The sequence below is a fragment of the Polypterus senegalus genome, chromosome 9, assembly GCF_016835505.1.
Source record: "Polypterus senegalus isolate Bchr_013 chromosome 9, ASM1683550v1, whole genome shotgun sequence".
NCBI classification, from domain to species: domain Eukaryota; kingdom Metazoa; phylum Chordata; class Cladistia; order Polypteriformes; family Polypteridae; genus Polypterus; species Polypterus senegalus.
Genome location: NC_053162.1, coordinates 72,461,404 through 72,482,485, shown reverse-complemented (window position 1 = coordinate 72,482,485; position 21,082 = coordinate 72,461,404). Strand labels below are relative to the sequence as shown.

At 37.6% G+C, this 21,082-nt stretch overlaps 1 protein-coding gene across 6 annotated transcripts in view; it reads left to right on the top strand.

Moving 5' to 3' along the window:
- The window catches only part of piezo1 (piezo-type mechanosensitive ion channel component 1), a 376,673-nt gene that overhangs the window by 201,805 nt on the left and 153,786 nt on the right, over positions 1 to 21,082 (top strand). For all 6 annotated transcript variants that reach the window (XM_039763263.1, XM_039763264.1, XM_039763265.1 and 3 more), the window contains exon 6: positions 4,255 to 4,414. In XM_039763263.1, coding sequence (XP_039619197.1) covers positions 4,255 to 4,414 — 160 coding nt within the window. The remainder of the gene's footprint in view (positions 1 to 4,254; positions 4,415 to 21,082) is intronic.

Here is a 21,082-nt window from a genome sequence, read left to right as displayed (position 1 = left end):
ATCTTTTCTAAGCTTTTGATAAAGGCATCTGCTAAACAAAGGGTGATGTTATTAATATAATAATATGCACTTTTGGCAAACCTCTGCCAAGATAGCAAATTTTTTTTGTCTATTGAGAGACATTAGGATGTTGAGATAAATTTTGAGCCTATTCCATATATTCATTCTGTTCTCCAAAGTTTGATGGTAGTTCTTGATTTCTGGCAAATAATATGTTGGACTTTATGTGTGTCATGAGTTGGAGTTAGAACCATAATGAGAATGTGGTTTTAAGGACCCCCCAAAAGGCATCACTAATCACTGATTATTTGTCCCCAGGGAAAATTTGGCTTCTTACAGAAGCTCTTTAAATAAATAAATACATGAATTGATAGGTAAGTAAAAAAAAACTATTAAATAAATAAACATACACACACACTTTGGTCTGACCAAAACAAAATTAAAAAGAATTAATTTCTGACTTAGCTTGCACAGTCACAGTGAGGTATTATGCAAAGGCATTGATGCTGGTATAAATGAGCCTCAGCAGCATTTCTTGACACACTTCTACTGAATAATTAATTGGCTGAAATTTCTCAGTGTTGTTGTGTCAGACAGAGGATGTGCAGCGTTATTCACAATGACACTCTGTTTTAACACTAGAATCCCTGAAGCCTATGAAAAAACTCGTAAACCCAGACCACCTTAAATTCCCTCGCACCTCCTCATCAGTGCCTTTTGTTTTGCAAATGTGTCGATCAATACTGGCAGCAGGCAGTCTGCTATCCCATTCCCTAACCGACGCAGCTTTAGCTTTCCCAGTTCAATTTTTTTTTTTTGGGTGTGAGGTGCCTTAAATTGTATAGGGTAAATAACATATCGTTATTTGGAACACATTTCATGTGTGTTCCGTGTCTACAATGATCTGTGTAAATATTGGATGATAGGAAAAGCGAGGCAAGACATATTGAACACATAACTAAAACAGAATTTTTTTTTCATGTTCTAGTAAAAATTGGCCAAATGCTGACGTGAAGACTGACGTCCAAATGTCAAATAAACACTTTCACAAAAGACACAGATATAACAAAAGAAGTGCGTTTTTTTCAAGAATTTGACCAAAGTAAAAAGAAATCGGTATAGGATATGATACACACACACCTATATACATCTGCTTGGCTGGTGTAACGGTAATTTTCTCAGTCACGTTCACGCTCCCCCTGATCTGACACTGGTAGTTTTTAAATAAAGATGTGTTATAACAGAGGTGAACTCGGATGAGGGTCCTACATCGGAGAAAGAGAACAGAAGCCTTCTCCACAAGAAACGTCCACTCACACATAAGAACAATGCAGCTGCATCAGGCGTATAGGCGAAAGATGGCACCGTTTGGATGTAGCAAGCGGTCGGTCGTCATCCTGCCATTGAATCTGCCACACACGTGTCCTTCAGTGAAACAGCAGGGCTTACAGAGCTTGCTAAAGTATTGTGCAAAGTTATGTTCAAGGCACCTCACACCCAAATAAACAGACATGAGTTGAGAGAACTTGCTGTACACTAAATCTGCTTCAGTGGGGGGATGGGATAGAAGGCAAAACAGAAGACGTTGATGGAGAGGTGCGAAGGACTTTAAGGTGGCCCAGGATTACACTTTTTTTTGTAGGCTTCAGGGATTCTAGTCTTCACAAGGAATTTTTTAAAATAAATAATTATTAGAAAAGGAAAAATGTTGCAAGGTTCAAAAAGAAGCAAAGGAGTTGCTGAAATTTGAAACCCACCCCAATACACAATCAGTAAGAATAAACCAGTAAAAGGTTAAAAATAATCAAATATCCAGAATATACAAAAAGAGACACAGTACTTGCAGCAACTTCAATAGATTTTAATGCACAATGCCTGGGCTGTCCATCAGCTTTGCCCTAAATAGCAATTTGGAGGGCTACTACTTGATAATGGCGGGGTGGGGTCCTACCTCTTTTGGGGCTCCACCCATAAAACACAACAGACATAAGAACACTTAAAGGGGCAGAACAGAATAATAACATAACAGAAAAAAGCAAATGTAAGACACACAGTCACTTAAAAGCAACAATAAAATAAATAAATACATGTAATATCACAATATATAATGCAAAGTTAACTCATTCATCAACAAAAACTATTTCCCATTCATTTAAGAAGCTGAAATTTGGCAGGATGGTACATCTAGTAGGCTTAGAAAATTATATCACTGTTTCAGAAAGTCTTATCTTAGCATTTGAGTGAGATCTTTCCCCAAATAGGGAATAGCATTTAGTGTAGGTTTGCTATTTACATCAGGGGCTATCCAAAGTTTGACAACAAACATAGGTTTGCTCTACATGTAATGTATTAAAGGGCATCAACATTGCCCTGTTCATCAGTGGTTGTATTCTGCCATCACTTACAATAAATGTTACGTTTCTGCCCAAACGTGTGTCAAGTGTCTGATAAGGCAGCAAAGTTGTATGAATTCAATGAGACAATACTTGGGTGAAAATGCCACAATGGTTTACTGCAGGTGTTTTTTCAAATCATATGTTTTTTTCTTAAATGGTAGGTCATGTATAGTGAAATCCCAAGTTGCTTTGATCCTTTCGGCATCTTAGTACAATCTAGGGTGTGTGCTGGTATCAAAAAAGAAAAAAAAATGTTTATTGTCACAGTTTCATACGTTGTTGGGTTGCTGTGTTTGTGAAAATGTTTTCAGTGTCCCACCTTCCTGCATTTTGCTCATCACACCACCAGAAAGGCAACATAATGTGTGTTGGTCAAGTAAAATAAGAATTTCTGTCACAGGATAAACATAATCACATACACAAACACACACGCAGTCCAATTTTGCAACACCAATTCACCTAACTGCAATTTAAACTGAACTGATTGTTGCATTTTTATGCAAATTTTTGAAAGAGCCAACTTCACTGGCCATTCTCAAGTCATTAGTAAGTTCACAATACCAGTCAACACACAACTTTACAAATTTTATGTGCCATGTGTATTGTGTGAATGCAAGATAAGAAATGCAGCTGCAACATCGTTAGGTTCCTGAAGTCAAGCATTTACTGAATTGGTAAGATAGGGTATGGCATAAGTTTTTTTTTTTTTAATCTTCAGGGAAAATTCAATGAAAAACATAGCACAAAAAATAACCCAGGGGTCTGTGGTGGTGTGCTTCTATAATACATTCTAAAAAACTTATTGTTACAGGGTACAGGTAACAAGTTATGTTGCGATTTGAAACTGTTTGCCCTTGATGCCTTGCCAACTCCAAGACAGAACAATATCAATCTCTACTCAGAATGACAAATAGATTTGAGTGTTCCTTTTGATGTTAGTTTTTAGGAGCTGAAGTAAAACATTCCATTATCTTTTTAACTCTGTTTTCTTTATAATAATAAAAAAAAAATGTAACATAACTAGTTAAATGCAAATATCAATTTAACATAACATTAATTTACTTGAATGGCTCATCTTTTTTCTGTGAAATTCATAGTAGTGAAATGCTGCAAGTGATTATTGTGATTATTGTCTGCTTGTCAGTAGAACAGAGACAGCAGTTCACACTTGGGCAGCAACATTCAATTATGTCAATAGCAGTGGAAGGAGAGGATTTTTTTGAGTTCAGGGATGTTCAATATGGTCAAGTGTGTGCCACAAGAGAAAAACAGCAATTCAAATCTTGGTACCAGCATTGAATTGCATTGCTTTTGCTGGTAATGGGGGTTCTTTAATGTTCAAGGAAAAAAAGAAACCTAAGAAAAATCCATCTTTTTTTTTATATAAATGATTTGTTAATGAGTTATTTGGGAAAAGACAAGGAAGGATAGGAGCAAGACACACATATTGATGAAATAATGTCACCATTATCATGGTAAACAGCACTTTTAATGTTAAAATTAGGCCTGTTAATAATCCAGATGCTTAAAGCCAGAAAACAAAGTTTATTGGTAATAACCCTACTGAACTAAGCTGTATTAGAAAGATTAAATATTTTTGTGGTGCCTTTTAGTGGTGTTACTTAATTATATAATACATTTATGTAATGCTGATTGTTTATGAATTATTATGTTACACAGAGAATTTATGTAGAGATACTTGAAGTATGCATGGAAAAGATGGGTTAGAGTGAAATTAATTAACAGTAAAAACACTGAAAAATGCATTTTATTTATATGCAAGAAATATGGCTGTCCTGGGGTTTACCCTGTCCTCTACATGTTTTAGCACTGACATCTTATTCCTCTGTGATTGTAGACTTCCAGTGGATGATGCTGCAAACACGTCACGACTGTTGGCCCCAGATTTGGGTGTCTTTTTTGTGTCACTTATCGTGCTTTGTCTTTTCAATCGGTTGCCGCAGAGGAAGCATATAATTTCTGAAGAACACGAACCAGTGGAAACAAGCCCTCCTCAGGTTAGTCTTCTGAAGAATATGTATTTGACTGTACTGCTACCCATTTGGGGTTTAAAATGGGTATTCAGAGGTGGTTCTGTGTCTCATACTATTGTTTTACCAATGCACAAAGGACAGCCTTTTTTTTAAAAAAAACTGTTTACTTAGTAGCCACTAGCTACAGCAGCTTTGAGGTGAGTATCAAGGTATTTATATTGGATATGTCGTAGTTAATATCATTCAGACATCATATAAAATACAATGACAGGCCACTTTATTAGGTTCACCTTTTCAACTGCTTGTTAACGCAAATATCTTATCAGCCAATCATATGGCAGCAACTAATTGCATTTAAGTATGTAGATATTGTCAAGATGACTTGCTGAAGTTCAAGCTGAGCATCAGAATGGGTAAAAAAGGTGATTTAAGTGACTTTGAACATGGCATGGTTGTTGGTGCTAAAAGGGCTGGTGTGAGTATTACAGAAATTGCTGATCTACAGCAATTTTCACTCACAACTATCTCTATGGTTTACAGAGAAAGGTATGAAAAGGGAAAATATCCAGTGAGTGGCAGTTCTGTGGTTGGAAATGCCTTGTTGATTACAAACATCAGAGGAGAATGGCCGGACTAGTTTGAGCTGATAGAAATGCAACGTTAACTCAAATAACCACAACCAAGGTGTGCAGAAGAGCCTCTTTGAATGCACAACACTTCAAACCTTGAAACAGATGTGCTTACAGCAGCAGGAGACCACACTGGTTGCCACTCCTGTCAACTAAGAACAGGCAACAGAGGCAACAATTCACACTGGCTCACCAAAATTGAACAACAGAACATTGTAAAAATGGTGCCTGGTTAAATGAGTCTCAATTTCTGCTGTGACATTCGGATGGTAGGGTCAGATTTTGGCATCAACAACATGAAAGCATGGATCCATCCTTGCTTGTATCAAAGATTCAGACTGATAGTGGTGGTGTAATGGTGTGGGGGATAATTTTTTAGTACTAATAGAGCATTGTTTAAATGCCACAGCCTACCTGAGTATTGTTGCTGTCCATGTCCATCCCTTTATGACCACAGTGTAGCCATCTTCTGATGGCTACTACCAGCAAGATAGTGCACCATTTCACAGTGCTAAGATTATCTCAGACTGGTTTCTTGAAAATGAAAATGAGTTCTCTGTACTCAAATGGCCCTCACACTCTCCAGATCTCAATCCAGTAGAGCACTTTTGGGATGTGGTGGAACGGGAGATACTCATCATGGATGTGCAGTCGATAAATCCGCAACACGTATGTGAAGCTAACATCTCATTATGAACCAAAATCCCTAAGGAATGCATCCAGCACCTTGTTGAATCTATACTACAAAGAAGTATGGCTGTATTGAAGACAAAAGGGGGTCCAACCTGGCACTAGCAAGGTATACCTAATAAAGTGGCTCATGATTGTATCTGTCAACACAGTGCACATTTTTACATTTGCCTTTAAAATTTCAGTATATGGGATTGGTTGAATCTTACAGACTACATTTACTAATTGTAACTACATTACCATTTTAATTACTTCTCTTTGCTAATGCTTTTTTATTTTGGGTAAATGATGTTAACAAATGATGACTGTCACTCCTGGACTTAAAGAATCAAATGTCATAGCTTGTAGTCAGAGTTGAAAAATTTACTCAGAAATTATACTTGAGGAACAGTAAATAAGTATGTGCTTTCAAAATACTTTACATAATGTAAAAAGTAGTTTTTATAATATTAATGATAATATAATAAAAATCATGTCTTTCATCAGTACAAAGTTGTAGCCAGAGGATGTTCTAATTTTCCTCCAAAACCAACTATGTACTTCATAAACTGTAAAGCTTTCTGTTCAGCTTGGGTGCTCTGGTTTGCTCCCACAGTCCAAAGACATACAGGTTAGGTGCATTGGCAATCCTAAACTGTCCCTAGTGTGGGTGTGTGTGTGTGTGCGCGTCCTGCAGAGGGCTGGCACCTTGCCTGGGACTTGTTCCTGTCTTGTGCCCTGTGTTGGCTAGGATTGACTAAAGCAGACCCCTGTGACCCTGTGTTAGGATATAGCGGGTTGGATAATGGATGGATGGATGGATTAATAATAGCTGGTTTTCAAATGTTTTGCTGTCCAGCAATGCTTGTCTTCGCTCAGTAAATTTTTTGCAGTGCTGAACCTTTCATTTTCAAACAACAGTAGCCACTGAACGAATCCTATAGGTAATAAAAAAAAAACCCAAAAACATTAAAAAGCCTCCACAAATTTCTTCCTTTCTAGAAAATACTGAAATACTTTAGACAGCGAAGAGCGTGCATTTTTTACTATGACTTAAAATTAGGATTAGGATTTGTAAACTGAAAGTGTCAATTGGTACTAGACATGAAATTAATGAAATGTACCCTAGTCATTATTCAGTTTAAAGCTTTTCACTGTACTTGCATGCTTGATGATTATGTGGCATAAAACAGACAAAGATGCAGCTTATTTCTCATTGCATTGTTATTGATTTTAAATGCTATATTGGCTCCTTTAAATTCGGTAATTGTTGTGCTCCAGTTTTAAAGAAATACTGTCTAGTTTAAAACACACCAGTATGTCATACAAATGAAATACTTTTTTGTTTAAATACAATAAGTTTTATTTTCAATGTAGCTTAAAATGGGTTTTGGAAGATTTTAAGTTATAATAACAAGTCGTATATTGTGCACACAAGATGTGTATATTAAGTATGCGAGTTTTAACTTGTAGAAACAAGAACAATATGTTGTATGCACAACATATTATTGCGTGGCTCCAAATCGTGTTACCTGTTCCCTCTAGGGAAAGTACAGTAAGCCTTATATGTGTGCAGTTGAGTTTGGTGACTTTGTGAATCCAAATTGATGAACATACTCAATAAACTTATACTTTGAATTGTTTTGTTTTACAAAGGCACTTTTTTGTATTATATCCTACTGTACTACTTTATACTAATGAGATCTTGCTTGAACCTTGAGTCTGTCTTATCCAGTTATTCAGTGGCTTTTATAGCTGAGCCCACTATTGTGTTTCAGTAATTGTGCTGTAAGAATCTGCCACAGTATCTTGTGTGTAGAACATATGGAAACTATTCACAAAATATATATCATGTGGTCTCAAGGTATTACTTGTGTCCATTATCACTTGTTTGCACAAGATTTAAAAGACAAATGGGCTCTATATATGAAAGCTTAAGAAGACGAAAGAAATGCTTACCTCAACATGCATGGACTTTTTGTAGGTGCTGGCAGGCACAGAAGTGACTGAATTATAAGTGAATCAACTTTGCATTTTACAAGTCTGAGTGAAGTGTTCAAGTATGGCTGTGGGGAACATGCACATTTAGTTTCTATGTCTTAACAGTGACCAGGAAGCATGGGAACAACCTACAAAATGAGCATTGGAAGATGCACTACTGCATTTTTATTTTTGAGTGATATATGGCATTTTATTTACTGAGTCTGAGTAATGCTAAACTATAACTAGGCTGACACGATTTTCACAATTGCAAAACGGGGAAAAATGCATTAATTTGTTAATAATGAAATTCTTCCTCCTTTTGTAGTTCAAATGTCTAAAAAACTGAACAAACAGGACATTTTGTTACATTATATGGCATATTGCATAAAAAAACAGAACCGTCCTGATAAAAAATAGGACATATTTTTAGCATATCTATAACCAATGTTGATATCAGACCTGATAGGTCTCTTTTATGAATTTGTAAGAATTGGTACATGGCCAGCAGTTCATCCCGGCCAAAACCTCCAGGCCGCCATCCTTGCAGCATAGAGGTGCCCCGAATGCCAGCAGGGAATTATGGACAATGGACTTTTAATGCACAGCCCTGCTGGATACCATGGGGGCCAGCAGGAGTCACTGCAGGGAGGACCAGAGACTATTTGCCTTACGCCCAGGAAGTATGTTAGAGTCACGTGGACAAAGGGAACGATGTGCTTCCTGGGTAGAGAAAAAGCCCGGAAGTGTTCCAGGTCAAATGGACAGAGAGGGTGAAACACTTCTGGGTTGAGGAGTATAAAGGATTGTGGGAGATCTCAGACAGACGAGCTGAGTTGGGAGGCAGGGTGGCTAAGCGTCTGGGAGAGGAGGATTGTGTATTGTGATTGTTTTGATTTAATTTATTGGAGAATTGTGGAGAGGAGTGTGCTTTATTATTATAATAAATCCTATTATTGGACTTTTATCTGGTGTCTGAAGGTACAAGGGTGCGAGAAAACCCTAATCTGTCACAGTGGTCAATATAATGAGTAATGAGGACTTCCTAAAAGATGTAACATAGGCTAGAAGGCACCAGTAAGCCCCAAACATTAAACACCAACACAGTCCCAGATTCAAATAAAGAGTGTTTATTACAGACCTTGTAAACACTATATATTAAAGGATGGTGGAGTGCCTGTATGTAGTGTCCTGGAGCGCTCCATTTAGATGTCGCTTTTTCTTAATTTTATTGTCGCTCTTTTAGTTTTAAGCATAATGAGCAATTGTACTCATTCTAGTACAGTTCCCATAACATACAGCTTCCTAGAAATACTGGATATTGGAATGAAGGGCTTTAGTTCCACCACCGCCTCCCAATATCCCAGAAGAGCTTCAAAGCACATTGGTGCCCACCTGGATTACTACTCGAGTGAAGAGGCAGTGCAGGTGGAGACAGGAGAGGTAGAAGAAGCAGGGTAAGAGTGCTGGCGTTCATGCTAGGCTGAAGAACTCCCTGAACTATCCAACTCTACCCAGCCTATTCATCACGAACACCTAATCTATAGTCAACAAGATCAACTGTGGATTTCATCCCACAGGATGGACAGCTGTGCGCTTTTTTCATTGAAACCTGGCTTAACGCCAACTTCCCCAATACGGCTATTGAGCTTGCAGACTGGACTGTTTACCAGTTGGATCTGACCGCTAAATCCGGTAAGGACAATGGCAGCATAGTGTGCACATGTGTAAATAATGCTTGGTGCACCTCCACGGTCATTGCTGAACAGTTCTCTCCGGACTTAGAATTCATAATACTGAAGTATTTTTTTTGCTGAGGGAATTTACAGTCGTGATCCTCACCGCAGCTTATATCCCTCAACAAGCTAATGTCAAGCTGGCATTGATTAAACTACACAATGCCATGAATGGTCTGCAAAATATTCATCCAGACTGCACGTTTATAATGCCAACCTTAAAACTGTGCCCCTCAAGTTTTATCAATTGTTTTATTTCCCAACAAGAGGGAATAATACAATGGATCATATACCTGTACATTGTTGACCACCCTCCACTCCGGCCGGTCCGATCACATTTCTTTGTTCTTGACTCCTGCATTCAAACCCCTTATTGTCAGGACAAAGCCTAATATGCAGAAAGTCTGGCCTGAAGGAACCTTAACTGAATTACAGGACTGCTTTGATGAATTGGAAACTGTTCCAACAGGCATTTACAGAAAACAATCACGTGGACTTAAATGCCTGTGCCTGCTGTGTCTTATCCTATATTAACTTATTATTAACTACTAACTAACTAACTACTAACTACTATTAACTTCTTTAACTTCTGTATGGACAATCTCACTATTACTAAGAGCATCCACACTTTCCCTAATAGGAAACCCTGGATGAACAGGGAGGTCCATTTAAGGAGGCAAAGCGCTGATACAAAGCAAAAATAGAGGAGCATTTTAACAGCATTGATTCCCGATGCATATGGCAAGGGATTAGGTCCATCACAGACTACAAGGGTAACATCTGTTCAACCAGCATTGGAAACTCATTTCTCCCTGATGACCTCAATCACTTCTTCGTATGGTTTGACAAGGACAGCAACCAACCTATCACCAAATTAACCCAGCAAGAGGCCCCATTATGCACTCTGGCACTGAATACATGTGAGGTGAGACAAGCTATAAGCCACATTAACTCTAATAAGGTAGCTGGCCTTAATGGGGTTCCTGGATGAGTCCTGAAGCATTGTGCAGAACAGTTGGCAGCAGTGTTCACCGGCCTGTTTAGTATCTCTTTAGAACAGGCCATTGTCCCCACATGCCTCAAGTCTGCTACAATTGTCCCTATTCAAAAACAGGCAGTGGTTAGGTCCATGAGCGATTATTGCCCAGTGGCCCTGATCCCTATTGTTATGAAGTGCTTTGAACTACTTATCCCAAGACACATTAAGAGCAATACCCCTGCCTCCCTGGACCAAAACCAGTTAACTTACAGGGCAAACAGGTCAACTAAGGGTGCTGTCTCACTTGCCCTTCACACTGCCCAATCACACCTGGAGCAGAGGGACAGGTATATGCGGATGATGTTCATCGACTACAGCTCTGCCTTCAACAACATCCCCCAACAAACCCGGAAACAACTTCGGTCTCAGCTCACATCTGCGTAACTGGATTTTAGATTTTCTCACTAACAGCCCACAAACTGACCACTTTGGTAAACACTTCTTTTCATCAGTAACACTGAACACTGGGGTACCGCAGGGCTGTGTACTGAGCCTTCTCCTTTACTCCCTCTACATAAACTACTGCAAACCTACCCATGATACTAACATTATAATAAAGTTTGCAGATGACATCACAGTGATAGGCCTGATCTCCAATAATGATGAAGCAGCCTATAGAGAAGAGGTCAAGAATTTGGAGAGTTGGAGCCAGAATATCAACCTTGAACTCAATACCAAGTATCAAGGGAACTGATTCTGGATTTTAGGAGACTCAACTACAGGGGTCCCCATCCTATAAGCATTAACGGCAAGAGGGTGGAGACAGTCCAGAGTTTTAGGTCCTTGGGTGTCGACATCAGCCAGGACCTGTCATGGATATCAAACATGACAGCAATGGTCAAGAAAGGTCTTCAGAGGCTTCACTTTCTGAGGTGCCTGACGAAAGCCCAACTCCTGCAACAGTTGCTTGTTAACTTATACAGGTGCACCATAGAGTCTTTGATCACGTACTGCATTAGAGCGTGGTATTTTGGTTGCACCTGTGAGAACAGGAAGACTCTCCAGCGTATTATCAAAACAGCTCAGGGAATTTTTGGCACTAGGCTACCATCACTAGGAGATATCTTCACTACCCACTGCAGTATAAAAGCAAAGAACATTTGTAAAGATCCAATCCACCCCGGCCATACCATTTTTACTCCTCTGCCCACTGGCAGGCACTTCAGAGCCCTGCATACCCACACTGCCAAGCTAAAGAACAGCCTTTACTCCAAAACAATCAGCCTATTAAATGTAAGCCATCACTGCCCCTTCCTATATCAGAAACAACCACAGATTGAACTGAACATCTGCATCACCCACACATAGTTGCACACTTATACATGACTCATGTGGAACTCATGACCATTGCATTGACTGTAATCTTCACTGTCATTTTATTTGTGACTTCATTTATTATGTATCTATTTATGCTTACATGTTTACCTTTAATATTACCGCACTCTGTGTATATTTGGAAGTGTTAACAGTAACTGTGCTTCTCATAGTTTAATGTTAACTTCCATTCATCCATTGTTCAACCCGCTATATCCCAACTATAGGGTCACGGGGGTCTGCTGGAGCCAATCCCAGACAACACAGGGCGCAAGGCAGAAAACAAACCTCAGGCAGGCCACCAGCGCATCGCAGGGCACACATACACACACACACACACACACACTAAGCACACACTAGGGACAATTTATAATCGCCAATGCACCTAACCTGCATGTGGACTGTGGGAGGAAACCGGAGTACCCGGAGGAAACCCACGCAGACACGGGGAGAACATGCAAACTCCACGCAGGGAGGACCCGGGAAGCGAACCCAGGTCTCCTAACTGCGAGGCAGCAGCGCTACCCACTGTGCCACCCTTAATGTTAACTAACTACTCTTATATACTTTTATCTCAGGAATCTATAGGCTTGTTCCAAACGATATTTCATTGTATTATACAGTAACAATAAAGGTATCTTGCATCTTGAAAAACAAGTTGTCTCTTATCCTCTTTCATCTCCTCTCCTCTCCCTACCACACTGCTATCCTCCAATTGAGTATTGCCTGCCTTCCTGCCAGCTCTGACTAACATGGATAAGTTGGTACAGTCGCTTTTATTAATAACCCAAGAGTACTTCCAGTGCTAGGACTTTGGCCCGTTGCAAGCACATCCAGGTCATACAGGAGTCTCAAATAGTGGGGAGTGCATCTCCCTGCAGTTCCCTCTTGTGGCACCCTGGACTACAATTCCCTGCATTCCCTGCTGGTGTCTGAATGGGCACAAATATCCAGGGCTGCAGCCATCTAGTGTTCTGGGGATGCCTATCTGTCCATTAGGTGCCTGCCGTCTCGGTAAGAAATTGTCCCCTTTCCTAGTCAGGATGCTCATCCCCCATGTGGCACTTATCGTATAAATGTTTTTGATGTAAAAATGTAATGGGTTAAAAGTAAAATAGCTATGAATAACATTTACTCAAGTAAAGTATAAATAGCTCAAAAATGTAAAGTAACAAAGTTGTGAGTTTTTGTTATTTTTCACGTACTTGTAGGCAGATGTAATAACCAACATTAAAGGAGAATTTCAGTGCTGTTTAAAACATTATTATATTTTTAATCAGTTTTATGTCAAGAAGGTTGTGTCTATATTGTGTTTAAGGAACAAAACATAGAAGCCTGTTTTCATTTTGGTTAAAAGTAACAGTTAATGAAATGCCATCAACTCCTCTTACTTACATTAGGGGTTGCTGCAGTGATGCCCAGCTAAAGGGCTAATGAAGCCACAGTGCGTTTATCTACATTATATTGTTCAATAAATTTTCTATTTACTATAGATTTCACCTTAATGAAAGCATTTTAGGCTTATGTATTGGAAATCTACTCAACTGCACAAACCTTTTAAATATATCTTTATTTTTAATTTTCAAGATAACTGTCAATAAATACATGGTTAGATAAATAAACCATTCAATAAATATACATATGTATTGATCACATATGTTTTTTCACACATGTCTGAGGTGTCTTATAGTACAACCAAAGCCCCATGTTATTTTTGAGATTTGCATATATACATGTCAGCTGGTTAGAAGAATCTTATATTCTTTCTTTTCCATTAAAATGTCAAATGCATCTGTGTAGATGCCTAGCTGAAGCAGTTCAAAAACATACTCAGTATTCTGTTCTGCCAAAGCAACATCAAAATTGATAAACAAAACTTACATGTAAAAAAATCCATTTGGCAATTTCCATCTTTATTTTTTATATGTTCCTGTAGAACTTGTGTGTCTACTGATTTTTATGATCAAATATAAAGTTAAGTTTTGCAATTGAGACAACTTGGAAAAATAGGAATGCATAGTATTGTTCTTTTGTATTGTTATTTTTACTTTTAACACTTTTGTGATTGTTAGTCTAGAATTTTGTGTTACAGAGTAAACATTATTGTAATGCTTTAAGTATGTGTTAATTTTTAATACTTTTTTTCTTATGGGTAGTTCTTTTTATAATATCTGAATGAAAACATTTATTACTTGGTTTTTAATTTCATCCCTTTAATACACTTAATAACTTGTCATTTCTATATACAGTAGAGTCTTGCTTATCCGACATAAACGGGCCGGCAGAATGTCGGATAAGCGAAAATGTTGGATAATGGAAGGTATTAAGAAAAAGCCTATTAAACGTCAAACTATGTTATAATTTTACACATTAGGAACCTAATACTTACAAATCTGGTTATGACCAAAAAGTACGCCAAACTTTTCCCTCTGTTCAGGACCACACACTCCATATAGGAACAAGTCAGTTTCCCTTTCGGTTTGTGCGAGCCGATGATTTCCGCACATGTTCAGTCTTTCCCTGTGCATTCCCTGTGCAGTGAGAGAGAGCAAGAGATACAGAAAGACACACGCACGCGCACACACACACACACACACACACACACACACACACACACACACACACACACACGTGCGTGAGAGAGACACACCCGAAGACACACGTGCGCGCACACACACACGCACGCATGAGAGAAAGAGAGACACACGCACGAGCGAGAGAGACACACAAACACACACACACACACGTGAGAGAGACACACGCACTGGCGCCAGATAGGGCTGGCCACATAATCCACTGTAATCATGTTTTACAACAAAACAACTGAAAAAATTAATTTAGCAATAAAAAATAGACAAAGCTCACGCTCACAACTTGCAGTTCTTGTTGCCAATTGATGCATTTTTTTTTTTTTGCGGTGGGACGTCGAATAATACAGAATGTTGGATAAGCGAGACTCTACTGTACTAAGTTTGGACTAGGTTATAATGACAGCAGTTTTAATGTGAGAGTTTTAAAAGGAATACCTCAGTATTATTTATTTAAATACTAAAACCCAGCAAATTGTTCTTGTTTTAATTGTTGTTTTAAATGTACATTTTTATACAGAGACTACATTAGTGAGCAGCATGACAATTAGTGTAGAAAAGTAATAAAGTATATTGTGTGTAATCTAACAAAAATATGATTGTGAGTTACATGCTGAAAATAAAAATAAAATTAGAAAAGTTGCATTTTGACTCTTGTGTATATTTGAAAGCTAAACTCATGAAAATTTGTGTTTATAAGTTTCATGCATTGTTTCTTGTTGAATGAATTGACTTATTTTATTTCTGTCAGAATATGCACCCTGATTTAGCTGCACTTCTAGTTAGTTTGATAAATATAGCTATATCATTTATTTATTTATCAATCACTGTATATCTGTAGGAAAAGTTTAAAAAGGCCTCAGGAAAAAAGTGGAAGACGCAGTATATAAAAACTATAATTGTTCCTTTTAACTGGTTATGCCAATGCTTTTAGAATATTTTAGTTAAATAAAGCAATGTCTGTTGTCTTCATTACCCATTATTTAATTCTGAATCTGAATAAATGAAACTTATTGTCAGCTAGGTACAAAGCAGTTAAGGCAGAAAATGGAAATAGTAGAAAGGACTGCAGGCATATGAAAAACCGGTGACATTACAATTTCCTGTTTGTCACAAATCTATGGTAAAACAATTGAATATTTGTGCCTTCAATATTTGTTTTTGTGTCCACTCTTAGAACTGACAAATCTAATATGCGAAGAAATACAATACTTTCAAAGAACACAACCACAGAACAAAGTAAATAACTATCCCAAACTTTCTTAAATTGCCTAATCTACAAAAGAAAATAAGATTGCAGTATTCTCAGATTATTGCTTTTCTAGAAATCAATGTCAAACTTGGTATATTCTCAGTGAAAATGATAACTCACACATTTTTATGCTTGTTATATGTGTAATGATGTTTATTATAGGAAGGCCTACTTGAATGTTAATTGAGAAATGCAAATAAAATCCCAAACTTATAATTTATTTGGAATATCCTCTGCAAGAGAATTGTAAACCTTAGAAAGCATTTGGGGGATATGGTTTCCAATTTTAGCAGTGCTTATATTTTAAAAGGAAAGCATGATGGCATAGAGTGAAACACTGTACCAGATTAGCTCCTTGGGTTCAGGTCCAGCACTCAGTTACTACTTGGCATGGGATTTTTTCTCTGGATGCACTGTTTTCTACCCTCTCATATCTCAAGGATGTGCACTAATTGTTAAGTAGGCAAGTGATTTACTGGTGCCCCATCCAGGATTTGCACATTTTGCCAGGGTAGGTTTGAGCTCCCCGTAATGATAAATTGGATTTATTGGCTTTTACAGAGTTTAATTTGTATTTTTATGTTTGTGATGGGTTTTTTTCCCAGTGTAAGATGGATGTACATTTTGTTTAATAATAATAATCTTATTTCCCAGGAAATAGGTTTACATTTCAAAACAATTTGTGTTTCATCATGATAAAAAACTTTACAGAAACTAATAAGAACTTGGTACTGCTAATGAAACAGTACTTACTGTATTGTTTGATTGACAGAGGGAAAAAAAAATTGATGAAACTTGAGTGCAGAAAATTGTTACAGTAGTGGTATCCAAGATAAGGATTATTATCATGGTGGCACTTGAGCTGTGAAGAGACAAAAAAGACATAATAAAAAGTAAATGTTTGTTTTCTCGAATAAATATTGCTAAAAGAGAAAAGTAGTATCCAACCATATTGTTTAAATAATATTATGTGCATCCATTTTCCAAATCTACTGATTCAGAGCCGGGTTAAGGAGCAGCTGCTGTTGATCGCAGCAACTATAGGATGTAAGGCAGGAGCAATCTCTGGATAGAATGCCATCACAGGGTGAACACATACACAAGCACACACCCACCATACATACAGACTAGGGGCAATTCAGTACCGCCATTTCACCTAAGCTGCATGTCTTTGAACTGTGGAAGGAAACCCACAATAATATAGGGAGGAAATTCAAGCTCTGAGCTTGAGCCTAAAAAATCAATTATCATTCAAGACAGGAACAGATTTCTGAGATGTTTCATTACTAGTGGAAATGATTAGTTGTAGCTTAGTAAAGCTAAGAGTAAAAAATTATTGGTGTGAGGATATGAAGATTTTTGAAAGCATACAATGAAAGGCCTCTTAACTTATAATTTGATTCATGGTGGCAGTTAAGGAATGAATTAGGCTTATTTGCCTTGGCTTAAACAACATAAAATAATGTTTTTTAAATTAGCTCCACCATTAACCATACTTTTTTCTAAATAAGTTCACAAATCGTTTAACATTCTCCAGATTCCATTTAACAGTTTAATTAACAAAAAATGTTCTTAAAAATATATACACTATGTACTGTATATGGGTGATAGGATAAATCTTAATAATTAACATTTATTAAGTTGAATAGTCCAGTTTGAAATGTTTAAATCGACTGACTAACATCTGCTAAATGTCTACTGCTTGTTTTGCCCTTTTGAAATTTTCTGGTGTTCATTTGGTTCTCAGTGGTCTAATGAGCATGTCTTTCACACTGCCATTAGATTGAAATTTATTAAAGTACTTCAAAATAGTGTGACAAGAAAGAATTCTTCTCACCAAGATGTGTTAAACTTAATACAAAGTATTCTATGTGCCTCAGTTGCAGATTTACATTAAATATATGGCACAAAAAAAGAACACATAATAAGCAACCAAACAGATGACCACTGACACTTCACTTAGTGTAAAACACTGCCACGCCACTAGATGTATCCTCACTCTATTGCCCCACCCTTCACCAAATCCCAAAAATCGTCACATCATTGAGCCATACTTGCTGTTTTCATTTTGACCTTTTAAAGTGGTACCTCGGTTGCTTCACTGCACAAGCTTGTCTGCCATTTTCAACCTATCTCCCCCTTTCTTTTACATATCTTTGCTGTCTGTCTTTTCACTTTGAATATTTCATTGGTTGTGAGATGGGAGATAGCGATACTTGTTATATTTTAATGTCACAGAAGTGAAAGTTTGCTGTAATGCGTTAATGGTATTGTTTCACATGTTGCACTTCTTGCAAATATTGTGCTAAATAGTGGATGGTTTATCACTAGATACAGAATTTGTGCTTACTACACAATTATATGAAGACCAATCATAGACAATGTCTAAGAAACACTGTCCTATTGGATTTCGTAGATAATATTTTGAACTTTTATTCTCCATTGTGTTTAATCCTTCTCTGTTCATTATTAAAAAAAGTTTTAAGTTATAGTTTCAATTTGCCAATTTTTATTTGTATTTGACTTTATACAATTGTAGTTCAGCAAATAATAAGACTCAGAAATCCTTGGAAGGAATGTGTGCCTTCTCTATATTAGCTAACTAGCAGAATACCTGCGCTTCGCAGCGGAGAAGTAGTGTGTTAAAGAAGTTATAAAAAAGAAAAGGACAATTTTAAAAAATAACATAACATGTTTGTTAATGTAATTGTTTTGTCATTGATATGAGTGTTGTAGTCATATCTATCTATCTATCTATCTATCTATCTATCTATATATATATATATATATATATATATATATATATATATATATATATATATATATATATATATATATATATATATATATATATATATATATATATATATATATATATATATATATACTCTCACCTAAAGGATTATTAGGAAAACCATACTAATACGGTGTTTGACCCCCTTTCGCCTTCAGAACTGCCTTAATTCTGCGTGGCATTGATTCAACAAGGTGCTGAAAGCATTCTTTAGAAATGTTGGCCCATATTGATAGGATAGCATCTTGCAGTTGATGGAGATTTGTGGGATGCACATCCAGGGCACGAAGCTCCTGTTCCACCACATCCCAAAGATGCTCTATTGGGTTGAGATCTGGTGACTGTGGGGCCATTTTAGTACAGTGAACTCATTGTCATGTTCAAGAAACCAATTTGAAATGATTCAAGCTTTGTGACATGGTGCATTATCCTGCTGGAAGTAGCCATCAGAGGATGAAGGGATGGACATGGTCAGAAACAATGCTCAGGTAGCCCGTGGCATTTAAACGATGCCCAATTGGCACTAAGGGGCCTAAAGTGTGCCAAGAAAACATCCCCCACACCATTACACCACCACCACCAACCTGCACAGTGGTAACAAGGCATGATGGATCCATGTTCTCATTCTGTTTACGCCAAATTCTGACTCTACCATTTGAATGTCTCAACAGAAATCGAGACTCATCAGACCAGGCAACATTTTTCCAGTCTTCAACTATCCAATTTTGGTGAGCTTGTGCAAATTGTAGCCTCTTTTTCCTATTTGTAGTGGAGATGAGTGGTACCCGGTGTGGTCTTCTGCTGTTGTAGCCCATCTGCCTCAAGGTTGTGCATGTTGTGGCTTCACAAATGCTTTGCTGCATACCTCGGTTGTAACGAGTGGTTATTTCAGTCAAAGTTGCTCTTCTTTCAGCTTGAATCAGTCGGCCCATTCTCCTCTGACCTCTAGCATCAACAAGGCATTTTCGCCCAGAGGACTGCCGCATACTGGATGTTTTTCCCTTTTCACACCATTCTTTGTAAACCCTAGAAATGGTTGTGCGTGAAAATCCCAGTAACTGAGCAGATTGTGAAATACTCAGACCGGCCCGTCTGGCACCAACAACCATGCCACGCTCAAAATTGCTTAAATCACCTTTCTTTCCCATTCTGACATTCAGTTTGGAGTTCAGGAGATTGTCTTGACCAGGACCACACCCCTAAATGCATTGAAGCAACTGCCATGTGATTGGTTGATAAGATAATTGCATTAATGAGAAATTGAGCAGGTGTTCCTAATAATCCTTTAGGTGAGTGTGTGTGTGTGTATATATATATATAAATACCCGCGCTTCACAGTGGCGAAGTACTGCATTAAAATTTTTATTAAAAAGAAAATTTAACCTTTTTAAACTGAGGGAAAATATGCCAATAATTATTTGTTAAGGATCTCTTTGTATACCATGTTGTCAGTTCGGCCCTCTGGTTGTAACATGATCAAGCTGTGCGCTGAGCTTACTCTTGAGCATGCAACTTACAGTTGGCCATGTGAACAGTAATCTTGTCTCAAATCTCACAGCTTGGATTGCTGCTGTCATAATCGGTTGGAGTTTCATGGTTTGTTTCAATTATGACAGTATTTGCAGGATTTGTTGTATTGAAGTGATATTCGGCATCTGTCAAGCATTGTAAGCACAGAACCGGTTTCAGCGATAAAATCACATCCAGCTTTTGAGAGTTTAAAGATTCATAAACATCAAAGTGTCCACTACTGAAATCGTCACCTGTGAATCTAAGATGTTTAAGAGGCATTGGCGGTTGTCGAAAGGTGTAAAATATTTGGCCATTTCGGTACACTTGAAAGCGACAATCGAACAATTCAGCGGCAGCCATCAACTCACATGCAGAATCATAGGTGAAGGGCTTAAGCATTTCACTCTTATAGTGCTCCTGTGTAGTATACTTATCTCCTGTACCGTCATCAATCCACAGCTTGAACCTGTCCCAGTCATTCAATAAATAAGACACAATGTTCCTCCGGATATCAAGAGTGAGCCTGATATGGCCATGCAATATGTAACAAAGAGAATGGAAAAGGTAGGTGGTATCTCCGGGCATGGAAACCACTCGGTAAGTGGTAGTTCTTTGATCGATAGTGATCATCTCGATAGACATGGTAATGGGGGTTGTAATGATAAAGGAAATGGGTACCTGAACAATGTAAAGTAAGTCTAAAATACCTATACAATAACTATAATTGTAATAAACAAACAATAAAAAAGCAGAGAAGCCGTGGATTAAACAAAAATATATTCCAGCGCTGACTTTATATATTCAAGTTTTGACTTTATTTATTCCAACAGTGACTTTATATATACAAGTTTTGACTTTATATAGTTAAATTTAGTCATCATTGCATAACTTTTTCTTTACCATAGAAATTTAAAGACTAAATTCAACTTCAATTCCTAACAAAGATATTTCTGGCGACTAAATAGAACCTACTTATATCCAAATTCGAGCTATTGAGCTGTCTCCTGCCTGCCTGAATAAGTCACCCTCGCTCATGAATATGGTTGTATATGTCACTCGCTCGCTTCTTATTGTTTCGCTGCCTTCTCAATTATATAATGCATGTTTTCTTCAGTGCTTTTTGGAGCTCTTCCTGGTTTCCTACGTACTGCATTGACAGTCAGTTCATGTGATTACGTG